Here is a 24,284-nt window from a genome sequence, read left to right on the forward strand (position 1 = left end):
ACGCGCTCTCTTTATGCTGTGGTCAATAATATATGATTATTATACTGGGATCACACGTGTACACAACTTTATTCATTTGATATTTGGTTTGATGAGCCGTCACTACACAGACCTCCAGTATTGTGGGGACCTCCATGTTTAATCTATAATGAGATCTCAATGGAGTCCGCACCAGGGGCAGCAGACGCATTTCTGCAATTTTTCAGGAAACTTAAAGGAATTTGGGTGAAGGAAGATAAATTTTATTTTACAATTACATACAAGAAAGGATGTGAGAACTGATATAAACGGAGGGATGGAGCCTCCAATCTGCTGAAAAAAAAAAAAAAAGCAGCCCACCCATATGTGGGGAGAAAAAAAATAACCCCAAAGCAAACTGCGAGCCATCCATCCAGCTCCTGCCTGTGGGTGGTAAAGTGTCGGCCATTTTGGATCGGGAACAAACTGGCTAATTATTATTTCCAGCAGGTAAGAAGACTGCGCTCATTCTGTCCCAACTAGTTTATAGTCCAATAACCCCACGGGTTCTGCTTGGCAATGTAGAGTGTCCGGTCCTCAGGGGAGAGACCGGACAGGATCAGCTGGGGAGAACTGATTTCGAGGCTTTATTTTCATTTTTGTTTGGGAACCACTTCGAGGGGTTTTCCAATATCCCTTCCACGCAGCTTGAGACCTAAAAGACAAGGAGGGAGGAGCCGGGTTTGTACAAGTGCAATAATAAAATGTTCTATGTACTAGAAGGTTAATAAAGCAGAAGGAACTGGTACCTCATAGTGGAGCCTAGAACCTGTCTGCATCAGGGGTGTCAAACTCAGGCCCTCCAGCTGTTACAGAACTACAATTCCCATCATGCCTGGGGAGCTAAAGCTTTGGCTGTCCAGGCATGATGGGGATTGTAGTTCTGCAACAGCTGGAGGGCCTGAGTTTGACACCCGTGATGTACGGTTATAGACAGACCCTACACGTCGGTGCTCATTGTCAGACTCAGCCCGTACCAGACACCCAATACTCACTGATTGCTCGCTCGATCTTCCCCAAGACTTGGTTGCTTGGAATCGCTTTTCCGCTTTCATAATCTGCGATCACCTGCGGCTTCTCGTTTATTTTCTGTAAAGAAGATGATGAGTTAAAGACTTTGGGGGAAATTCATCAAGGGCTTTGCGCCTATTTTTAGGTGAATACTTGGATTTTTCACCCACTTTTGGTCTAAGTTCTATTTATGAACCAGTATCCAACAGGCGAATATTTTTTAGATGGACTTTTTTTTAATCTGCCCGTTTTGAGTATTCACGTCCAATTTATTATTTGCGACTTTTTAAAATGTCGCACAAACGGGGGCACCTTTTTCTGTGACTTTTTACTTAGATACATTCACTATGGCAGTGCTACATTTTAGTAAATCAGTCACAAAATATTGGACCAAAATATACAACAATCCCCCATTAGAGTAGTTGAATACATTAGACTCGTTTGTAAATGTCCCACTTTGTATCTATCCAGACTTTAACACAGAAGCAAAGATTTACCGCACTGATCTAATAATCTGGGTATTTCCTTACAAACTGAGGGGATCAGTACACTAGCGCAAACATTCATATAGTATTGGGGCTCCCAACATACCTAATCACGAGATCCAGTCGATAGGACACCATCCGTGCTATGTACAGATTGCAGAGACTGTGTGAATGACCCCTAAAAAAAAAAGCGTCCAGGAACGCCCAACCACAATACGGTCTATCAGCAGTTGCACACTTCAGCTGCTGTTCACACTTCTGCCGCTCTTTGATACCAAATCTGAGCAGGATGCTGCCATCTTTGATCCAACATGCTGCCAGTGTGAACAGAGCACCACTTGTTTTATTTCCTACAGGTAGAACCCACTACATTTACTACATTACACTACATTGTCTTTTTAGCCCTCAAGAAACTGAAGGTTATTTTATAATAATATTTTGTGCGGACACCATTACCTTAAAGGTGTTAGTCCCAAGATTAAAGGGGTGTCTATCCACAGGAAAGGCGATAATGGCCTGATTGGTGGTGGGGGTCTGACTGATCACATAAATGGGGACCCTTGAGCCCCTGTGTGACTGGAGCGGCAGTCAGGGATACACCTTGCTGCTCCCTTTACGCTCTATGGTACCGAGTGAGATAACATTCCCAGAGAGTAACTGGAGCAGCAAAACATGCCTGACAGCCACTCCAGACACAAGGGACCTGTGGGCAGGTGATAACTTTTAATCATAGTATAAGACCGTTAAAGGGGTTGTTCACCCCCGTTTTTTCTTTTTTAAATCAACTGGTGCCAGAAAGTGCAAGAGATGTGTAATTAAGAAATCTCCAGTCTGGAGAACAGGAGAGGTTTTCTATGGGGATTTTTTCCTGCTCTGGACAGTTCCTGACATGGACAGAGATGGCAGCAGAGAGCACTGTGTCAGACTGAAAAGAATACACCACTTCCTGTAGGACATACAGCAGCTGATAAGTACTAGAAAATTTCTGATTTTTTTTTTTTTAATAGAAGTAAATTACAAATCTCTGACACCAGTTCATCTGAAATAAATAAAATTTGGGATGAACTACCCCTTAAAGCTACAAGCACTTACTGTGGCCAGGTCCTTCTGTGTTAGGCCCTTGGCCTGCCGGCCCTGCTGGATGACTTTGCCCACTTCCAGGGACACTCTGTCATGATGCAGCTCTTCTGTTTCTCTGTCCAGCTTGGCTGTGTTCTTTGTGATGACGTGCTGCTTGTTCTGTCCTGCAGACCCTGGTGACACAATCACAATGTAATAACTGGAGGGGCCATATACTGGTCTATCCGCCCCCATGAGAGACCTGGGTAACACTTACATTTTTTGGAAGTCTCCAACTCTTCTCCTCTTCTCTGAGCTGCAATAACAGCCTGAAAGAGAGAAACAGAAGCTATAAGAAACCATCCTAGCCAGGGCCGCCACACCTCATATCACAGGGCGGAGCAGTGTCCCCAGTGATGTCACCGTCATTATATAACATCCTGACCAAGCTCAGCCAACTATCCCAGCGTCCCACAAAGGAAGGGGGGGCTCCTCCTGTACACCTGACACAGCAATAAGCCAGTCTAATGCTATCAGCCCTGATCACCAGCGGAGTCATTACTTACCCTGTTCCGAGACTAAATGAGGGCCCCCGCCCCTCCTATAGACCTTCTGCTGATATGGGCCGAACCTGCATGTGGCCAGCAGTATAAAGGTGAATGGAGTTCCTGTCTCATGATACAGAGAGAAATCTGAACTTATCACTGCTGCCCCAAGTCCTCCAGGACAAGAGCAGCAATCACAGAGCAGCTCTCCATATGGGCTCAAAGAGGGAGGATAGAAGATAAATGTGACATACATGGGGTCTCCGCTCTCAACCTCCAGAGCCGCTATGTAACAGGTGAAGTATCTGCCTGAGCGGCTGCGTCGGGTCCCAGATAGGTCTGTCTGCTGAGACCCACCTAGATGTATACATTATATAGCTGACACGGCCGCAGGGATTGTTTACACCGTCACGGGAGCGGCTTCTGCATTTGTTCTACAGAAATAGAAACTGCAACCAAGACACAAACACACAGGACGCCTCATAGATACAGAGACTGCTAAACATGGCGCCTGATGTATCCAACAATACACAGGGGGGAGATGACAGAGCCGGACAGACACAAGGGGAAAATTACCCCCAAAGTATCAGCCGCTATGTCCACAGCCATTCATTTATATTCTCCATGGATTGTGGAAGCAACTCCTAGAACAAAGGGGTTGGTGGAGGAGAAATCTCAGTCTTTCCTTTATGACCTGTTTATAGTCTGCTGGTGGTGTCTGTAGCCGCAGCCTTATTACACAGAACGATTATCGACCGTATAACGAGATAGAAGGCAACGATAGAAGGAACGACGTCGGCTGATCGTGCTGTCATTTGTCTTTTAACATGGTGAAAGACAAACGACTGATAGCAGCGATCTGTTGCTGTGTAGAGTAGGAGCGGAGGCAGCAGACCGCTGCTATCCTCTATGGGCCGTCACCCCATGTAATAGGGGCTTTAGGAGGCCGCCATTCACCTTTACATAGAACCAGCAATCAGGCTGTCCCAAGGCTCATTCACTGGTATGTATATGTGTATGGGGGGAGGGGGAGGGTAGCCTGATCCCACAGAAAAGCTGCCATGTGACCCCTGCCCTCCCCGACAGTGTCCACAGTGGTCGTGATGGGTCACGTTCTCCATTATGTGGCAGCCGGTGCGTCACTTACCTGGGGAGGAGATGGCGCCAGGATGGGGAAGACAAGATGGCGGGGCAGTGTGATGGCATCATGTGGATGTTACTGTGACACCGACCACCTACCTAACCATTATATACACCATGTCCCTTCATGGCAGTGGCCAGCAGTATAATGCCCGGGGGGCCGCACAATAGGAGGCAGGGTGATTGTTATGGGCGTCTCTCTCTGTACATCACATCACCGGCTCAGTGTCTTCCCTCTCTCACTCGCCCTCAGGGATTCAGGAAGAAGTTTCTTATACACTCCTCCCTCTCCGCAGCCCCTGTATGTCACCCCAGGAGACCCCAGAGATCTGCCCAGGATGGTAGAAACGTCAGGATCCTGCCCTGTGCTGCGCCTTATCCCCTGATGCCTCCGCCCTGCTCTCCTCCTATACGGGAAAGTCCATGATTATCAGTATACATGACGTGTGACAGACCTGCTGTATACCGGGAGCCGCCATCGCCTACAAGCTGGATAGGTGCTGGGCACACACCAGATCTTACCAATCATCATCATCACTGCATACACTGTAACAGACCCTCAGCTGTGACCCAGGCCGGATACACTGTAACAGACCCTCAGCTGTGACCCAGGCCGGATACACTGTAACAGACCCTCAGCTGTGACCCAGGCCGGATACACTGTAACAGACCCTCAGCTGTGACCCAGGCCGGATACACTGTAACAGACCCTCAGCTGTGACCCAGGCCGGATACACTGTAACAGACCCTCAGCTGTGACCCAGGCCGGATACACTGTAACAGACCCTCAGCTGTGACCCAGGCCGGATACACTGTAACAGACCCTCAGCTGTGACCCAGGCCGGATACACTGTAACAGACCCTCAGCTGTGACCCAGGCCGGATACACTGTAACAGACCCTCAGCTGTGACCCAGGCCGGATACACTGTAACAGACCCTCAGCTGTGACCCAGGCCGGATACACTGTAACAGACCCTCAGCTGTGAGCCAGGCCGGATACACTGTAACAGACCCTCAGCTGTGAGCCAGGCCGCATACACTGTAACAGACCCTCAGCTGTGACCCAGGCCGGATACACTGTAACAGCCCCTCAGCTGTGACCCAGGCCGGATACACTGTAACAGACCCTCAGCTGTGACCCAGGCTGATACACTGTAACAGCCCCTCAGCTGCGACCCAGGCCGGATACACTGTAACAGACCCTCAGCTGTGACCCAGGCCGGATACACTGTAACAGACCCTCAGCTGTGACCCAGGCCGGATACACTGTAACAGACCCTCAGCTGTGACCCAGGCTGATACACTGTAACAGCCCCTCAGCTGTGACCCAGGCCGGATACACTGTAACAGCCCCTCAGCTGTGACCCAGGCCGGATACACTGTAACAGACCCTCAGCTGTGACCCAGGCCGGATACACTGTAACAGACCCTCAGCTGTGACCCCGGCCACATACACTGTAACAGACCCTCAGCTGTGACCCAGGCCGCATACACTGTAACAGCCCCTCAGCTGTAACCCAGGCCGCATACACTGTAACAGACCCTCAGCTGTGAGCCAGGCCGGATACACTGTAACAGACCCTCAGCTGTGACCCAGGCCGGATACACTGTAACAGACCCTCAGCTGTGACCCCGGCCACATACACTGTAACAGACCCTCAGCTGTGACCCAGGCCGGATACACTGTAACAGACCCTCAGCTGTGACCCAGGCTGATACACTGTAACAGACCCTCAGCTGTGACCCAGGCCGGATACACTGTAACAGACCCTCAGCTGTGAGCCAGGCCGGATACACTGTAACAGCCCCTCAGCTGTGACCCAGGCCGGATACACTGTAACAGCCCCTCAGCTGTGAGCCAGGCCGGATACACTGTAACAGCCCCTCAGCTGTGAGCCAGGCCGGATACACTGTAACAGCCCCTCAGCTGTGAGCCAGGCCGGATACACTGTAACAGACCCTCAGCTGTGACCCAGGCCGCATACACTGTAACAGACCCTCAGCTGTGACCCAGGCCGGATACACTGTAACAGACCCTCAGCTGTGACCCGGGCTGCATACACTGTAACAGACCCTCAGCTGTGACCCAGGCTGATACACTGTAACAGACCCTCAGCTGTGACCCCGGCCGGATACACTGTAACAGACCCTCAGCTGTGACCCAGGCCGGATACACTGTAACAGACCCTCAGCTGTGACCCAGGCCGGATACACTGTAACAGACCCTCAGCTGTGACCCAGGCCGCATACACTGTAACAGACCCTCAGCTGTGACCCAGGCTGCATACACTGTAACAGACCCTCAGCTGTGACCCAGGCCGGATACACTGTAACAGACCCTCAGCTGTGACCCAGGCTGCATACACTGTAACAGACCCTCAGCTGTGACCCAGGCTGATACACTGTAACAGACCCTCAGCTGTGACCCAGGCCGGATACACTGTAACAGACCCTCAGCTGTGACCCGGGCTGCATACACTGTAACAGACCCTCAGCTGTGACCCAGGCTGATACACTGTAACAGACCCTCAGCTGTGACCCCGGCCGGATACACTGTAACAGACCCTCAGCTGTGAGCCAGGCCGCATACACTGTAATCAGTAATTAGTGGGTTAATAACCCATCCCACCTTGATTACACAACAGGAAGGAGGAGCCGCACAGAAGCCGCATAGTGTGAACTAAACACTCATAAGGCTTCAATCCCAGGCTGCAGGAAACACGTGACTCCCCAGCTGCCGGCCGCGCTGGGGGTTGTAGTCCCCACCATTCCCTATCACCAGCAGCCATCGCGGCCCCCCGCACACTGCTTCACCTGCTTGGACTTGGCCTGCGCGGCGGTCGGGCCCTTCTTCCTCAGCACGGTCACGGTATCCCAGTCACTCTCCGCCATGTCTCGCCTTCTGCTTCACCAGACGCTTCACTAATGAGCCCCAACACCACACGACGAAGGCCAGAGCTCCAAACCCCGCCTCCCCGGCCGCCTCATTAGTCAAGTCAACCATCAATCATTCAGAAACAAACGCTAATTGGTGGAAACTCTTCCGGCATCCCTATTGGCGGAATCCTGAGGAAAGATCTGGAAGGCTGGGGCTTCTTACTAAGGAAGGCGCTGATTGGCTAGACTGGCCTAGAACAAGGTGCGCTGATTGGTTGTCTGCTTGCACCTGCCGATTGGACGAAAATGACTGACCTGACGGAAAACTCTGACTTCTCATTGGCTGGATTGCCTGTCACACTCCTAACCCAGTAGGTGATGTAAGAGGCACATAAACAACATGTTAACCATTCGGGTGCCAGCACGAATAGATATTTATGACGAAGACTCCTGTGACTCTGATGTAACTAGAAGTAACGTTGGCTGCAGTTCCCGAGATGGTCATTAGGTGGCGCTCATGAAGTTTGACTTGTGCGGTTTGACCCTCGCGGTGAGCCGTAGCTCGGCTGAGTAGTTCTCATTCTACTGCTGAACTACAAATCCCATTGTGCTTTGGGAGTTGTGGGGAGTAGATAGGGATGTTAGTCAGGGGGCGGCTGCTGGCCCCAGCATGGAGGACCCTGAGAGCTGCAGCTCCTGCTCTCCACCAAGGCAAGTGTCCATAACCTTCAGCCTGACCCCGACCTCCTACAGCTGTGGCCGAACTACAACTCCCAGCATGCCCTGTCGTTTGCTACATGTTTTAAAGGGGTTATCCAGTGCTACAAAAACATGGCCACTTTCTTCCAGAGACAGCACCGCTCTTGTCTCCAGGCTGGGTGCAGGTTTTGCTGCTCAGTTCCATTGAAGTGAATGGAGCTTAATTGCAAACCGCACCTGAAGGGTCGAGACAAGAGCGGTGCTGTCTCTGAAAGAAAGTGGCCATGTTTTTGTAGCACTGGATAACCCCTTTAAGTCAGGTTGCTAATACTTTACTAAAAATTATTGAATTTGCAACGTGACCTGTATTGTTGTATGTTCTGCCAGGCGTCCGGTGTGGCTCCGCCCAGGTCTATGACATCACAGCGGAGGATCTGCCGGGGGACCATGTGGGAGGCCTCTACCCGCACCATATTCCCACCAACACCCTCCAGAAGGTGCTGCTGTCTGCCGGCTCGGCCGTCATGTCCTTGTATGACCCGTACAGACACGGTAAGGGTCTGCTGCACATCACACACAGGTGGGAGACCGCTGCTCCCAGGAGAAAAAAGGAACTGATAATTCTGTATTGCGTCTCCATGGGAACAGACTACAAACACACCCTGTGTAGTCTGCTCCTCCAGTCTTGCTGAAATATATTGGGTTAGATATAAAGAAATGTGCAGGATCAGACTACATAGTGTTTGTTGTAGTCTGTTACCATAGAGACAGATGGCACTGTACACACAGAACTATGCTCTTTGCTTGGTCTTTAAGATGCAGATTTGTTTGCACACCCATTAAAGGGGGTCCAGAGGTTCCCAGCAGTTGGCATCTTCTTTATAGAGGTCAATGACTTTATAGGTGGGAGCACTTCGGGTCCGTTGTTCTCCGCCACTTGTCTCATATAAATATCAGCTCCAGTGTTTCCGGAAGATTTCTGTCTCTGTTCTCCAGATATGATTGCCGTTCTCGGGGAAACCACCGGCCCCCTGGCCCTGCACCGGCTGCACCACAAAATGAGCCGAGACCCAGAGGGGAAGCGGATCCTACAGTGAGTCATGTCACCGGCTTTTACTTACCTCCTGTCTTCTTATGCTTCTCTCACACCCAGAGCTGCGCTCACTGTTCTGCCGTGCTGCTTATTCACAGCCTGTACATATGATACGCTAAGCGCAGGGAACTGTAGTGGCATGTGGGTAAGGCTGCATCTCCCACAAAGCAATGCAGTGGAAGCTGTTGTGGGTCAAGCTCAGCTAGCAGAAGCTTGAATACAGCTCTGGAGAAGGAGACAAATTGCTGTGAGATTAACAAAGCAAATGTCCTGCAATAAATGTAAAAATTCTGCTTTGTTGGGGATTTGTTGTCAGGTGACTTTGTTCCGCTTCTCCCTTTAGGGAGCGTCCCCGGATCCGCATGTCTAATCTGGATATTGAGAGGTTTAGAGAGTTGCCAGATGGGACTTTTGGCCGAGAATACACAAGATTCTTGGATGTCAATGTAAGTGCGGCCTATAGATCCTCTATGTATTATGAAGCTTATGTAATCTATAGATCCTCCATGTATTGTACAATTATGTATCCTATACATCCTCTGTATTATAAAGCCTGTGTGTTCTATAGATCCTCTGTATTATAAAGCCTATGTATCCTATAGATCCTCTGTATTATAAAGCCTATGTGTTCTATACATCCTCTAAGTATTGTACATTTATGTATCCTATACATCTTCAATGTATTGTACATAAAGGTATCCTATACATCCTCTGTATTATAAAGCCTATGTGTTCTATAGATCCTCTGTATTATAAAGCCTATGTATCCTATACATCCTCTGTATTATAAAGCCTATGTATCCTATAGATCCTCTGTATTATAAAGCCTATGTATCCTATACATCCTCTGTATTATAAAGCCTATGTATCCTATAGATCCTCTGTGTGTTATAAAGCCTATGTGTTCTATACATCCTCTGTATTATAAAGCCTATGTATCCTATAGATCCTCTATGTATTATGAAGCTTATGTAATCTATAGATCCTCCATGTATTGTACAATTATGTATTCTATAGATCCTCTGTATTATAAAGCCTGTGTGTTCTATACATCCTCTAAGTATCGTACATTTATGTATCCTATACATCTTCAATGTATTGTACATAAAGGTATCCTATAGATCCTCTGTATTATAAAGCCTATGTATCCTATAGGTCCTCTGTATTATAAAGCCTATGTATCCTATAGGTCCTCTGTATTATAAAGCCTATGTGTTCTATAGGTCCTCTGTGTGTTATAAAGCCTATGTATCCTATAGATCTTCCGTATTATAAAGCCTATGTATCCTATAGGTCCTCTGTATTATAAAGCCTATGTGTTCTATAGGTCCTCTGTATTATAAAGCCTATGTATCCTATACATCCTCTGTATTATAAAGCCTATGTATCCTATACATCCTCTGTATTATAAAGCCTATGCATCCTATAGATCATCTGTGTGTTATAAAGCCTATGTATCCTATACATCCTCTGTATTATAAAGCCTGTGTATCCTATAGATCCTCTGTATTATAAAGCCTATGCATCCTATAGATCATCTGTGTGTTATAAAGCCTATGTATCCTATACATCCTCTGTATTATAAAGCCTGTGTATCCTATAGATCCTCTGTATTATAAAGCCTATGCATCCTATAGATCATCTGTGTGTTATAAAGCCTATGTGTTCTATACATCCTCTGTATTATAAAGCCTATGCATCCTATAGATCATCTGTGTGTTATAAAGCCTATGTGTTCTATACATCCTCTGTATTATAAAGCCTATGCATCCTATAGATCATCTGTGTGTTATAAAGCCTATGTATCCTATACATCCTCTGTATTATAAAGCCTATGCATCCTATAGATCCTCTGTGTGTTATAAAGCCTATGTGTTCTATAGGTCCTCTGTATTATAAAGCCTATGCATCCTATAGATCATCTGTGTGTTATAAAGCCTATGTATCCTATAGATCCTCTGTATTATAAAGCCTATGCATCCTATAGATCCTCTGTGTGTTATAAAGCCTATGTGTTCTATAGGTCCTCTGTATTATAAAGCCTATGCATCCTATAGATCATCTGTGTGTTATAAAGCCTATGTATCCTATAGATCCTCTGTATTATAAAGCCTATGCATCCTATAGATCCTCTGTGTGTTATAAAGCCTATGTGTTCTATAGGTCCTCTGTATTATAAAGCCTATGTGTTCTATAGGTCCTCTGTATTATAAAGCCTATGTATCCTATAGATCCTCTGTATTATAAAGCCTGTGTATCCTATAGATCCTCTGTATTATAAAGCCTATGCATCCTATAGATCATCTGTGTGTTATAAAGCCTATGTATCCTATAGATCCTCTGTATTATAAAGCCTATGCATCCTATAGATCATCTGTGTGTTATAAAGCCTATGCATCCTATAGATCATCTGTGTGTTATAAAGCCTATGTGTTCTATACATCCTCTGTATTATAAAGCCTATGTATCCTATAGATCTTCTGTGTGTTATAAAGCCTATGTGTTCTATAGATCCTCTGTGTGTTATAAAGCCTATGTGTTCTATAGGTCCTCTGTGTGTGGTGCATTAGTCACATCTGCAGTGTGTGCAGCCTATAGACCTTCTCTTATGTCACCTGTAATGTATATTGTGTCTCCGCAGGACGTCACTCCTGACACCCGGGCACCGGTGAAGTTTGTGGATGACGAGGAGCTGGCGTATGTGGCTCAGCGATATCGGGAAGTCCACGACCTGATGCATACGCTGCTGGGGATGCCGACCAACATGCTGGGTGAGATACAGACCAGCGATCAGTCAGAGGCAGACGGGACATTGACTGATCCTGCTGTCTTCTCTCCTTAGGGGAAGTTGTAGTGAAGTGGTTTGAGGCTGTACAGACCGGGCTGCCCATGTGCATGCTGGGAGCGGTGTTCGGGCCTCTGCGCCTCAGTGCCAGGTACGTGCCTAGACTAAAAGGTTATAGTTAGTTGTTAATATAGTAGTATTAGCAGGGGACTGGGCGCAGTCAGTTGTGTGTTTTTGCCTGACCTCACAGTGATTATATTCTGCCCCCATCTCTGTGTCTTAATGACCAACATAATCTCAGTACTGTAGACTGACTCATCCTATACAGCACCGACATATTCTATGGTACTGTACGTAGAACATGGGGTCAGTGGACCCCGGGTTGGGAATCACTGAATGTGTTGATGGCCCTTTACCCCCTGGTCTCATTGGTCTTAACAGGAGGAGGAAGAAACTGATGGAGCTGGTTCCCTGGGCCGTGCAGAGTGGCCGCAACGCCCGCTGCGTCCTTAACTTTTACTACGAGAAGCGATGGGATCAGACGGTGGAGTCTTTGAGGGCAGAGATTGGGATCCTGCCCCCTCCCACCATCAAGGTCTGAACATTTCCATTGTAATAATGGGACGCTGTGAGTGACTGCAATGCAGCCTGGGTAATAAAGGAAGAGCGTTCTGATTGGATTACATTTACAAGTTAATTGTTGTCTTGATCTTATATTTAATTATTATTTTATTATCAATTCAATAAATCAGAAATAAATATTTTTGCTATAAAATTTTTCTGTTAATCGGTAATGATCGTCATTGCGAATCTCAGCAGGATTATCATCATCAGCGCCATCTGGTGGTAGAAGGCAGACATGACACCTTGTGGTATTCCTCTGCAGGAGGTAGCCATTGGGAATCTCAGCAGCGCCATCTGGTGGCAGAAGGCAGACGTGACCCCTTGTGGTATTCCTCTGCAGGAGGTAGCCATCAGCCATTGTGAAATCCTGTTCTCCTCAGCCTGGTATCCTGCACTCAGGTGTCGGACGCTGAGCTCTTTATTCTGCCAGGCTTAGCGGATGCCATCTGCTCCAATCACAGGGTTTATGTGATATTGTGTAAGTGCAGGGGCGCTTGATTCTGTGCAAAACATCTTCACATTTACATGTAGGCAGAATTCTGTACATCACTCGCTCTCATAGCTTTGTATGTACACGCAGACACTCAGGGACCTGGGAAAGCTGGGTGAAGGAGCTGTAAGAGCGGCCATAGTCACTCTGCAGCCATATTGTCAGAATCAGGGTAACTAAAAAAAAAAAACTGAATATGATTTGTAACAACTTGACAGAAGAGAAGGACTCATGGATTTATATTGGAGCTTTTTGATTGTAAGCACTAAACCCAGGGGTCCCATAGACAGTGAATGGAGATGGGATTCTCATGTTCAAAGAGGGGCCCAGCAGTTAGACCCCCACCAATCAGCTGTGAATAGGAGTTCACCATATACTGAACATTTGGCCTAACCTTAGATTCCTCTATGGTTTCAGCACTGTTTCTCTCCAGCTGTTGCATGCTGGTAGTTGTAGTGTCACAGCATCTTGAGAGTCACATGTTGGAGATCACGGCTGTATACAGAGGGAAGGTGTTATTACAGCCATTTGAGTCGCCTTTGTTGCTGTAATAACAGGTTACAGCAGCGTCTGGCTCTGAACATGACGCCATGATTGGAAGTTATAGGGTTACAGTTACTGATTTTTAGGGGTTATAGGGTTACAGCAGAGTTGGGGCTGGACCCTCTGAGTTGTGCTGATGGGGTAGGGGTTATAAGGTTACAGTGATCCGGATTCTGGTCCTGCAGTCAGTGTTGCGGCCGGACCCTCTGGTGCTGATGGGGGGTAGGGGTTATAGGGTTACAGTGATCCGGATCATGGTCCTGTAGTCAGTGGTGCTGATTGGGGTTGTGGGTTATAGGGTTACAGTGATGCACTCTCCAGGTTCTGGTCATGCAGACAGTGTTGCGGCCGGACCCTCTGGTGCTGATTGGGGGGGTAGTGGTTATAAAAGTTACAGTGATGCAGGTTGTGGTCGTGCAGTCAGTGGTGCGGCCGGACCCTCTGGTGCTGATGGGGGGTAGGGGTTATAGGGTTACAGTGATCCGGATCATGGTCCTGTAGTCAGTGTTCTGGTCATGCAGACAGTGTTGCGGCCGGACCCTCTGGTGCTGATTGGGGGGTAGTGGTTATAAAAGTTACAGTGATGCAGGTTGTGGTCGTGCAGTCAGTGGTGCGGCCGGACCCTCTGAGTGGTCCTGATGAGGGGTGGAGGGAGGCGGAATGTCACCCCTGAATCTCCAATGATGACGTGGACGTCCTTCTGAAGGCTTCCTGTCAAAGATCCTTTGCGCCTGGAAAAACAAACAGAATTTTTTTCCTTTCCCTTATCACAGCCTCTCGCATGTCTGGTGACCGTTCTCTGCAGCTGCTATAGAGCTCGGTTACTGTATTTGCACAACATATTTTGCAGACACCTGTAATGTAGGAGCCAAAGCCTGAACAGCTGCCAACAAAAGTGTCAAACCACAGAGCGCGGCTCCAGCAGGCTGTCTATGGGAAGTCACGTAAGATAGCAGCGGTTTTCATCTCTGTCCTGCAGGGGTAACTAGAACATGGCTGATGTCGGTGAACGGCTGCGGTAACTTGTTAGCACTTGATTCTTGGCACCTGAACCTCTTTCTGACACTTACTGGCCATACATGAATTATCACGTCTGGTTGTAGTTGCAGTTAATACCCACTATTGGTGTCTGGGATAGATGATAACCTCAGCCACCTATGGCACAGTTATCCAGTGTTAGGAAGACAAAGGGGTTATCCAGCGCTATAAAAACATGGCCACTTTCTTTCACAGACAGCACTGCTATTGTCTCCGGTTCAGGTGGGGTTTTTAATTAAGCTCCATTCACTTCAATAGAACTGAGTGGCAAAACCTGCACCCAGCCTGGAGACAAGAGCGGCTCTGTCTCTAGAAGAAAGCGGACATGTTTTTGTAGTGCTAGATAACCCCTTTAACTCCCTAGATGCCATGTCACTAGTGACCAAGGCATCTAGGTGGTTAGATGTTCAGCCTTTGATCTCCACCCCTACACACACACACACACACACACACACACACACACACACACACACACACACACACACACCAACACCATTGCAGGGTGATGATTGGTTGGAGGCCATTTTTGCATTCCTGTTACACAGAGAATATAAATGGAAGTAATCAAGATAAGACTGGAGGCAGCAGCATCACTAGTGAAACTCATACCCCTGGGCTTACTCTGGAAACAGACTATGGTATAGGCTCAGTATAACTCTATCCTGTGGTGCTCTTCTCAAAGAGAGGTGCAATGTAAGCATATAAAGAAAAGAAGTTACAGGCACTCACCAGTCCAATGTGTTCGTCTGATTTTATTTATAAAAACATTTGTGGATGAAGCGCCCTGCGCACAAAACAACTACTGTCAGACAGTGAGGACGTTCCTGTTCACAAATGGAGTTTTTTTTTTTTACCAATAAACGGGACGTGAATGCATTGGACTGTGGGTGCCTGCAACTTACTTTCTTCATGTGCTTATAAATGGAAGTATGCTGCAATCCAGAAAGCATGATGATGATGTCAGAAAGCGTTTCCCTCCCCGATCTGGCTCCTCTTACCTCTGTCCTCGTTCTGATTCTACTGATTTTGCTTCTGAGCTCTTCAGTCCCTGCAGCGTAGAGAGTTCTGTACGGAGATGGGACCAGGAGTGACGGCGACCATCTAAGTGACCTGCAGAGAACCATTTGGAGACTAGATCAGTTCGACCGGGTTCACACTGCCTTTTTGTAGCCCGTTTAACGTATTTTTTATGAGGAAAAAGCGGATGCAATTGTACGCCATCTGCTTGGATCCTTTTTTCTATTGACTTCCACAGTAAAAGAAAAGCGGGTCAGTTAAAAAAAAAAATGAGTGTACACAAAAACATGGTTGACCACGTTTATCTGCACCTAAAAGTTTAAATTTAAAAGCAGATCCTTTAAACGGACTGCAGAAAGGTAGCGTGAGCCTACCCTACACGGATGTATTTAGGGTGGTTTGGGGTCCCTATGATAGCACCTGTAACTATGATAGGCCTGTAACTTCAACTGATCAATATTTTAAAGGGGTTTTCCAGATCAGGAAAAGCACGGATACTTTTTTTTTCAAAAACAGCGCCACCCTTGTTCTCAGGCGGTGTATGGCATTACAAATCAGCTGTATTTGCTTCAAAGGAACTGAGTGCAAAACCCCCACACCCAACCTGTCTCTGGAACAAACTACTCTTTGAGCAATGAATCTTGCAGCAGTTCCCTGTACAGAAACACAGCCCAGAGATGACATAAGGACTCACCGGCGCCCCGGGACAGGAGGCCGTCCCTGTGTGCGAGGTTCTTAGTTGCGGTGGATAGATGTGATGCAGCTTCTTCACTAGGAGTTAAGGGACAAGAGGCAGAGAATTTGCACAATCTTTTCTCTCCGCTTGTTACAGCGTCAGTGAAGTCCCAGGCATTGATCTTCAGGCTCCTGTGTCTGTACCGCACAGTGGGATCTGCCGGGATCATAGACAAATAACATGATCGCTTCTCTCCTGACATTCGGTAAATCGGGGGGGGGGGGGGGGGGGGGGGTCATATAGAAGAACATGGAGTCCGGATCTCTCACCTCGCACAGGCTGTAATGTCTTCTTGTGAGCAGGACATCTGTCCCTATCCGACACCCTGGGACACTCCTGGAGGAGCCTGTGGAGATGGCAGGAAAGGTGTCAGACCTGGAGAACTACAGGTCCCAGCATGTGAAGCAGACTACAGCTCCCCTACTGGTGTAACACTACATATGTTACAGCTCAGACCTACATTGGCTGCAGGGGCCCATCCTGCGCTGCCGGACGGCTTAGCTCCCACTCTGTCTTGGCTCGGCTTTGCAGAAAATGTTCACGCTCCAGACTGCAGAGAGAGGCGATCGGCGTCAGCCTGAAGCCCAGAGAGCTTTGTGGCTTCTTGGTGTCTGGTGCCGCACAGGACGGGGTGGGCTGTGCGGAGGGGCTGTCAGCGGCCTTCAATGGAATCTGCTTTGAAACGTGAAAAAAGAGAAGAAATCCAGCAAAGTCCAATCCCAACAAGTGTAATCCTGTGTGTCTGATCCTTCATACTGGAATGTAGATATCCAGATAGAATGCAGCTCTGGAGGTGACTAAAGTTGGAGAGATGTTACATCTAAATAAAGTTGTTCTCAGCTGTATGGGTGGATAATATTGCTGAGCAAAGAGGCCAAATAGTTCTCCTAAATGTGCAGCATTTGAGTTGGATGCCGCCCTAGGGAGTCCTGGTGGGTACGGCCTATGGCCTATGGCTGTATCCATGTTTTCCAAGACTCCCAAGGGCGGCATCCGACTTCTGCAGCTGCCGGTAATCAAATGCTGAGCGTTCAAGTTTGGCAAACGATGCTGAGCCCGAACACTGTGGCCTCTCCGCTCAGCACTAGTTATGAGGAGTCGCATGATGGTTTGTGGGTTTCCTACCCTGGGGGAGAGCTCGGGAGGATTCCTCAGCTCCGGCTTCTTGTCTCCGCTCATCTCAGGAGGCTCCAGGGGTTTTCTGCCATCCTTTTGGAGGTTTTTGCCGGTCTGTCCTGGCGTTACATCACTGGGTGAGGACGGCTGCTCAGGGAGAATGGAAAACAAATAGGTGAGAGGTCTCTGCTCTGTGACATCCCTATTACACCAGCATAAGGACCACACAGCTCTGACTAGGGTGACATCTCTCTGCTACAACGATCTCTATTCTGTGGTTCTACAACTACAACTCCCAGCATGCCTTAACAGCCTTGTGCCTCTCTAACCATTGCAAAACCCCACCCCTTACCATTGCTGAAAGCCAGGGCATGCTGGGAGTTGTAGTTGTGCAATAGCTGTAGCTTTGAGCTCATTGCTCTCGTGTTACCTTGGTTGGAGACCCCCGACCCGTCACGGCGCTGTCATTGGATTCTGCCATCCAGGATATCAGGGAATCTCTCCTAGAAGGGACAGGAATATGATGTATGTATGTAGATGTATAACAGCGTCACGCAGTCTCCTCATCACTGCCGCCACCTACCGTGTTCTGGTGGAGAGGACTTTGTTGTCTCTCTTGGACCTGCCAGTCTGTCGGCTCATGACCAGCCGCACGCTCTGGCTTTTAGGGATAGAATTCCTCCTTGGCGGTTCAGTACGGGGCGTCTTCTCGCTCTGATCCTCTGTGGTTGGAGAACTGTCCACGTGCCGGCTGCCACCAGTTTGGTTTCTATTAAATCGTACAGTCTCTGATTAACATGAAGCTCGGCCTTTTCTTCTATATTCAGCATATACCACATCCATCATCTCCATAATATACCTTTATTGTATTATTTCATATATATTTTATAGTCTATTTTCCCCCTTTGCAATAGTTAGGAATATTTTGAGGGTACATGGAAACCCTCAGCAAATTGCTGTTCATGGATCAATTATTCTAATAATGTGTCCAATTGGGGATGAGGAACCTGCCGCCCTCCAGCTGTTGCAAAACTACAATTCCCATCATGCCTGGACAGCCGAAGTGAAGCTTGATGAGAATTGTAGTTTTGCAACAGCTGGAGGGCTGAAGGTTCCCCCATAAGTGTCAGGTTGCCATGGATACTGCCCACTCAGACAAGCCCTATTTTAATAAATGCACAGAACAGCTGGCATGGGATGTATCCACTGTAACCTGATCTTCCAGTGTCAGCTGCCATTGCAGACCCTGTGGAACCAGCTGAGTACTAAGCTCTTTCAGTTCCCCACATCCTGCTTGCTGACAGTTTCCACAGCAATACATTTTCCAACAGTGAAAACTGACGACAATCAAGAGAGAGAATGAGTTTTCCCTTCAGGTTCTGCAGTTCTGCACATGAGTACACCCGCCTTTCCTGGAGCACCAAGCCCCTGCGAATATATATATACACTCACCGGCCACTTTATTAGGCACACCATGCTAGTAACGGGTTGGACCCCCTTTTGCCTTCAGAACTGCCCCAATTCTTGGTGGCATAGATACAACCAGGTGCTGGAAGCTTCCTCAGAGATTTTGGTCCATAGTGACATGATGACATCACACAGTTGCCGCAGATTTGTCGGCTGCACATCCATGATGCCAATCTCCCGTTCCACCACATCCCAAAGATGCTCTATTGGACTGAGATCTGGTGACTGTGGAGGCCATTGGAGTACAGTGACCTCATTGTCATGTTCAAGAAACCAGTCTGAGATGATTCTAGCTTTATGACATGGCGCATTATCCTGCTGAAAGTAGCCATCAGATGTTGGGTACATTGTGGTCATAAAGGGATGGACATGGCCAGCAACAATACTCAGGTAGGCTGTGGCGTTGCAACCATGCTCAATTGGTACCAAGGGGCCCAAAGAGTGCCAAGAAAATATTCCCCACACCATGACACCACCACCACCAGCCTGATCCGTTGATACAAGGCAGGATGGATCCATGCTTTCATGTTGTTGACGCCAAATTCTGACCCTACCATCCGAATGTCGCAGCAGAAATCGAGACTCATCAGACCAGGCAACGTTTTTCCAATCTTCTACTGTCCAATTTCGATGAGCTTGTGCAAATTGTAGCCTCAGTTTCCTGTTCTTAGCTGAGCGGAGTGGCCCCCGGTGTGGTCTTCTGCTGCTGTAGCCCATACTGTGTACTGTGCGTTCAGAGATGCTCTTCTGCCTACCTTGGGTGTAACGGTTGGCTATTTGAGTCACTGTTGCCTTTCTATCAGCTGGAACCAGTCTGCCCATTCTCCTCTGACCTCTGGCATCAACAAGGCATTTCCGCCCACAGATCTGCCGCTCACTGCATGTTTTTTCTTTTTTCGGACCATTCTCTGTAAACCCTAGAGATGGTTGTGCATGAAAATCCCAGTAGATCAGCAGTTTCTGAAATACTCAGACCAGCCCTTCTGGCACCAACAACCATGCCACGTTCAAAGGCCCTCACATTACCTTTCTTCCCCATACTGATGCTCGGTTTGAACTGCAGGAGATTGTCTTGACCATGTCTACATGCCTAAATGCACTGAGTTGCCGCCATGTGATTGGCTGATTAGAAATTAAGTGGTAACGTGCAATTGGACAGGTGTACCTAATAAAGTGGCCGGTGAGTATATATATATATATATATATATATATATATATATATATATATATATATATATATATAAATAGCATAAGGTGGACGCAGCACTCCAGAAATCTTTATTTGGTTGGTGCCTGCAGTAAATACCCTTGCGGACCACGGGTATAAGAGTATATAAACCAGCAAAATTACCGCAGCACTCCGTAGGTAAATTTTCAAACTGTGAAGTTTATTGCTTCCACAAGTGCATTTAGCAACGTTTCAGCTCAATCGGTATGAGCCTTGAGAAAGGCTCATACCGATTGAGCTGAAACGTTGCTAAATGCACTTGTGGAAGCAATAAACTTCACAGTTTGAAAATTTACCTACGGAGTGCTGCGGTAATTTTGCTGGTTTATATATATATATATATATATATATATATATATATCCATCCGCAGAAACCTCTGGGTACAGTAAAGCGGAGATCATTTTCACAGTCTGTTCCGGATCGCTTGTTTAATCCTCACGTGCCTTATGGAGACTTATTCTTAAAGTGGATGTGAGAGGATTATATTCAATCAGATTACAGATTTCTCATTGGAAACCAGATCTGTGATTAACACTAAAGTGACATAAGAATATGGCAAACAGATCATCGGACAAAGGGCGGCAGAAATCACCATTGTTTTATAAGGAAGGTCCGCTCATCGTTTAAAGGGGAAAAATAATTTTCTTCAAATCAACTGGTGTCAGGAAATAAAATGTTTCCCCTTTAATGGAAAGTATTTGAGTTCCTGACTATTTCGGCATCTCTGCTTACTGTCTCTGGATGGGAACGTTTTTATATCTGGACACTGGAGAGTGTTCCTGATCATGAGTTTCCTGGATCCACTATATATTAGTGTGGCAGAGGCTGTCAGGGCATGCTGGGAGTTGTAGTTTTGCCACAGGTTGGGGACACAGCGTCATATCTTACCATGTGCACGGGTACCTACTTGTTCAGGTTGCTGTACTCGTCCCTGGCAGTCCGCTTGGTGACGGGGCGGCTCTCGTATCGGCCTTCGCTGGTGATGGCGCAGACGGCACAGGTGTACTCTGTGCTGGGTGTAAGGCGGCGGGCCGTGTAGGATCGCTCGGTCCCCAGGTACACGGACTTCCTATTCATGCTCAGTTCATAGTTGAAGAACCTCCCGATGGGATCTTTGGGCACCTCCCAAGTGATGAACAGTTCGCTGCGACCGATGACGTAGACGGTGAGTCTGTCCGGAGCGTGGTCTCCCCTGTCCATTGTTCGGGTGACTATGGAGACCCGTGGGCTGTGGCCTCGAGAGTTACAAGAACAGACACTGAGGGTGTAACAGGTGGAGGGGGACAGGCCCCCCACGATACAGGTCAGGTCAGACGTGGTCTCCACGAGGACGTCCTCTCTGTACACCGCATACTTAAGACCTGTACTGCCGGCTGCTGGGGGGCTCCAGCATAACTTCAGCTTTGTGGCCGTACGTCCTACCACTTGGAGGTCCGTGGGGCAGCTGGGCAGCGGCTCCTCCACAGTCACCAGGGTGATGGCACTGGCTGGGCTCCGGTCTCCTTCTGTTTCCATCATCACCTTCAGATAATGGCGGCCAGGCTTGCAGTGAGGTATGACGTACGAGAAGGATGGTCCGTGGTAAAGGAGCTGATCTCCATCATACAACCTGTGGAACAGGAGCGGGAACAGATGTAAATTATACTGTATACCTAGGCTGTGTCTGCAGGTTGTATCCACCTCAAGCTCTCACCTCTATTACCAAAGCTCCCACAATGCACTGCATCATGGGGGAAAAATAAACCAATGGGAAATACAATGCAGCTTTGGATGTGATTAGAGTATAAAGACTTATCTGAATCATATAAGTGTAAGTCTGGGGCTGCATGGTGACCGGTGGCCTTACCCGCTCTCCAGGATCAGCTGCATCACAGTTAAAGGAGTACTCCGGTGAAAATCCTTTACTTTCAAATCAGCTGGTTTTAAAAAGTTATATAGATTTGTAATTTACTTCTATTTATGAATCTCCAGTATTCCCATACTTATCAGCTGCTGCATGTCCTGCAGGAAGTGGTGTATTCTTCCCAGTCTGAAACAGTGCTCTCTGCTGCCACCTCTGTCCATGTCAGGCACTGTCCAGAGCAGCAGCAAATCCCCATATAAAACCTCTCCTGCTCTAGACAGTTCCTGACATGGACAGAGGGGGCAGCAGAGAGCACTGTGTCCGCTGAATAGAATACACCACTTCCTGCAGGACTTACAGCAGCTCATAAGTACTGGAAGACTGGATAATTGTAAATAGAAGTAAATTTCCGAACTTTCTGAAACCAGTTGATTTGAAAGCTAAAAATTTTCATTGGAGTGCCCCTTTAAGTTGTTTCTCAAAAGTTGAGTTCACCTATAAGGAATGGCTGACCTGTAAGTGACCACAAGGCCGCTGTGTGGTTTATGTTCCTTCCAGGCCACCATCACTGATCCGGACTCCAGAATCTTGGCTGTGGGAGGACTGGGTTGGGGGAGAGGCTGGAGGTTCAGTAAGATGGTCTCCACCTCCTGCAGCAGTTCGTCTCCAGCTGTGCGGGATGCTGCAATGTTCTGCGGTGGAGAGGGGAAGTCATATACATCAATGATCAGGAGTGCGACTATACTATACATCTATTACAGTGATCAGTGCAGGGGAGTCAGTGTCCGTGTCCTCCCTGTATTACATCATAGGAGCGCTGCTGATGGCCTGACATAGTGATGACCCCCACCATGTTATGCATACCTCCCAACTTTGGCTGAGAGGAAAGAGGGACATGGACACGCCCCTAACCCCACCCAAAGACACGCCCTATCCCCAAGACACGCCCTCTAACCCTAAGACACGCCCCCAATCCCCAAGACACGCCCCTACCCTCCCATATCACGTCTTCCACTGTAGTGCCACATTGGTTTTCTTGCAGAAATAAATGGTTTGACCAGGATGGTAAGTATAGCACTTTAACTTATATCTCTTTTACTTCTGAGCTAACTCTTGGCTTTGGCTCATTTCCTCCGCAAAAAAAATCTTTTTAATTTCTGAAGACTGTAGCTGGCAATAAGTGATAAAACTTAGAATATAACATATTGTGGATTACATCCCTACACTGAATGGAGAGAGATATATACACACTCATAGAGGAGGGGGATAATAAGTATATAATACACTGCTGTATACCTACACAGAATGGAGAGATATATACACACTCATACAGGAGGGGGATAATAAGTATATAATACACTGCTGTATACCTACACAGAATGGAGAGATATATACACACTCATACAGGAGGATAATAAGTATATAATACACTGCTGTATACCTGCACAGAATGGGGAAATATATACACACTCATACAGGGGGATAATAAGTATATAATACACTGCTGTATACCTACACAGAATGGGGAGATATATACACACTCATACAGGAGGATAATAAGTATATAATACACTGCTGCCTACATAGCATGGAGAGATATATACTCACTCAGGAGGAAGATAAGTATATAATACACTGCTGATCACCAGGGCTGTATTTACAGCTTGGGCTGCCCTAGGTCTCAATACGCCCGTTGTGAACACGCCAATTATCGCTATTAGCAAAAGATCTAAATATCACCAACATATATGACTAAGTAATGCCACCATACAATAACTTAAAGTGACTGTACCACAAGGCCCAGGCTGAAGCATTGGAGGCGGGCTGACCCACCCTTAGGGTACTATTACACCAACAGATCTGACAACAGATTATCTGCCAAAGATTTGAAGCCAAACCCAGGAGTGGATTTGAAAAGAGGAGAAATCCAGTCTTTCTTTTATGACCTAATCTCTGTTTATTGTCTGTTTCTTGGCTTCAAATCTTTGGCAGATAATCTGTCATCAGATCTGTTGGTGTAATAGTACCCTAGTGGGAAGAAACTCCAGCCCCTCCATGACGTGACTGCATTAGAATCATTGGAACCCTATCATAGAGGGGCGGGGGTTTCCCCCCACTAAGGATGGGTCAGCCGCCTCCAGTGCTTCAGCCTGGGCCTGGGGGTACAGTCACTTTAATGCCGCTACTGTAGACTAACTGCATAGCATGATATATAAAGTACCTCTAGTAATTGCCAAGTTGCATTATATAAGCAAGAAAAAAAAATTCCTGTAGTGCTTCTCTAACTCCCCACTTTTGGCCATAAGTACCAAGGCCTATTTTTCAAATCTTTGTGAAACTTAAAGTGTACTGATGGTCTTTCTCTGGTGGCAGGATATCCTGTACATGCGCGCAGTGGAGATGGAATACTTCCGGCAGTGTCGTTGCATACAGTGCAATTGATGGTATTGTTGGACCTTCACAGGTAC

The 24,284-nt window shown here is 47.4% G+C and overlaps 3 protein-coding genes across 6 annotated transcripts in view; 1 reads left to right on the plus strand and 2 right to left on the minus strand.

Annotated features, from left to right (window-relative positions):
• Positions 1-220: 220 nt before the first annotated feature.
• On the minus strand, positions 221-7,241 carry EDF1 (endothelial differentiation related factor 1). Its single transcript, XM_069985637.1, has 5 exons — positions 7,074-7,241; positions 2,851-2,902; positions 2,607-2,767; positions 1,014-1,107; positions 221-673 (listed from the first exon to the last, which is right to left on the minus strand). Exons 1-5 carry the CDS (start codon positions 7,149-7,151, stop codon positions 612-614), a joined length of 447 nt encoding a protein of 148 aa, XP_069841738.1. The 5' UTR covers positions 7,152-7,241; the 3' UTR covers positions 221-611.
• Positions 7,242-7,494: 253 nt separating this feature from the next.
• Positions 7,495-12,474, plus strand: COQ4 (coenzyme Q4). The gene is made up of 7 exons (XM_069985633.1): positions 7,495-7,847; positions 8,223-8,387; positions 8,832-8,928; positions 9,272-9,374; positions 11,570-11,699; positions 11,771-11,864; positions 12,155-12,474. The coding sequence occupies exons 1-7, from the start codon at positions 7,775-7,777 to the stop codon at positions 12,312-12,314; spliced, it is 822 nt and encodes a 273-aa protein (XP_069841734.1). The 5' UTR covers positions 7,495-7,774; the 3' UTR covers positions 12,315-12,474.
• Positions 12,453-24,284, minus strand: part of LOC138802389 (uncharacterized) — a 29,474-nt gene continuing 17,642 nt past the window's right edge. For 3 of the 4 annotated variants that reach the window (XM_069985631.1, XM_069985628.1, XM_069985629.1), the window contains 10 exons: positions 22,330-22,508; positions 20,881-21,582; positions 17,861-18,046; positions 17,708-17,780; positions 17,287-17,424; positions 16,622-16,836; positions 16,431-16,507; positions 16,120-16,317; positions 15,407-15,518; positions 12,453-14,101 (listed from right to left, as the gene is read on the minus strand). In XM_069985631.1, coding sequence (XP_069841732.1) covers positions 13,975-14,101; positions 15,407-15,518; positions 16,120-16,317; positions 16,431-16,507; positions 16,622-16,836; positions 17,287-17,424; positions 17,708-17,780; positions 17,861-18,046; positions 20,881-21,582; positions 22,330-22,508 — 2,007 coding nt within the window. In that variant the 3' untranslated portion in view covers positions 12,453-13,974. The remainder of the gene's footprint in view (positions 14,102-15,406; positions 15,519-16,119; positions 16,318-16,430; positions 16,508-16,621; positions 16,837-17,286; positions 17,425-17,707; positions 17,781-17,860; positions 18,047-20,880; positions 21,583-22,329; positions 22,509-24,284) is intronic. The other variant, XM_069985632.1, reaches the window with a different exon arrangement.

The sequence above is a fragment of the Dendropsophus ebraccatus genome, chromosome 10 (genome assembly GCF_027789765.1).
Source record: "Dendropsophus ebraccatus isolate aDenEbr1 chromosome 10, aDenEbr1.pat, whole genome shotgun sequence".
Classification (NCBI taxonomy): domain Eukaryota; kingdom Metazoa; phylum Chordata; class Amphibia; order Anura; family Hylidae; genus Dendropsophus; species Dendropsophus ebraccatus.

Bases quoted from the DNA above. Each gene is read 5' to 3' on its own strand.
- COQ4 (XM_069985633.1), top strand. From the start codon at position 7,775: ATGTTAGTCAGGGGGCGGCTGCTGGCCCCAGCATGGAGGACCCTGAGA. The intron at 8,929-9,271 runs GTGAGTCATGTC...TTCTCCCTTTAG, and splicing joins GAGGGGAAGCGGATCCTACA to GGAGCGTCCCCGGATCCGCA. The intron at 9,375-11,569 runs GTAAGTGCGGCC...GTGTCTCCGCAG, and splicing joins CAAGATTCTTGGATGTCAAT to GACGTCACTCCTGACACCCG.
- EDF1 (XM_069985637.1), bottom strand. From the start codon at position 7,151: ATGGCGGAGAGTGACTGGGATACCGTGACCGTGCTGAGGAAGAAGGGC. The intron at 2,768-2,850 runs GTAAGTGTTACC...TTGTGTCACCAG, and splicing joins GTTGGAGACTTCCAAAAAAT to GGTCTGCAGGACAGAACAAG. The intron at 674-1,013 runs GTGAGTATTGGG...CTTGTCTTTTAG, and splicing joins GAAGATCGAGCGAGCAATCA to GTCTCAAGCTGCGTGGAAGG.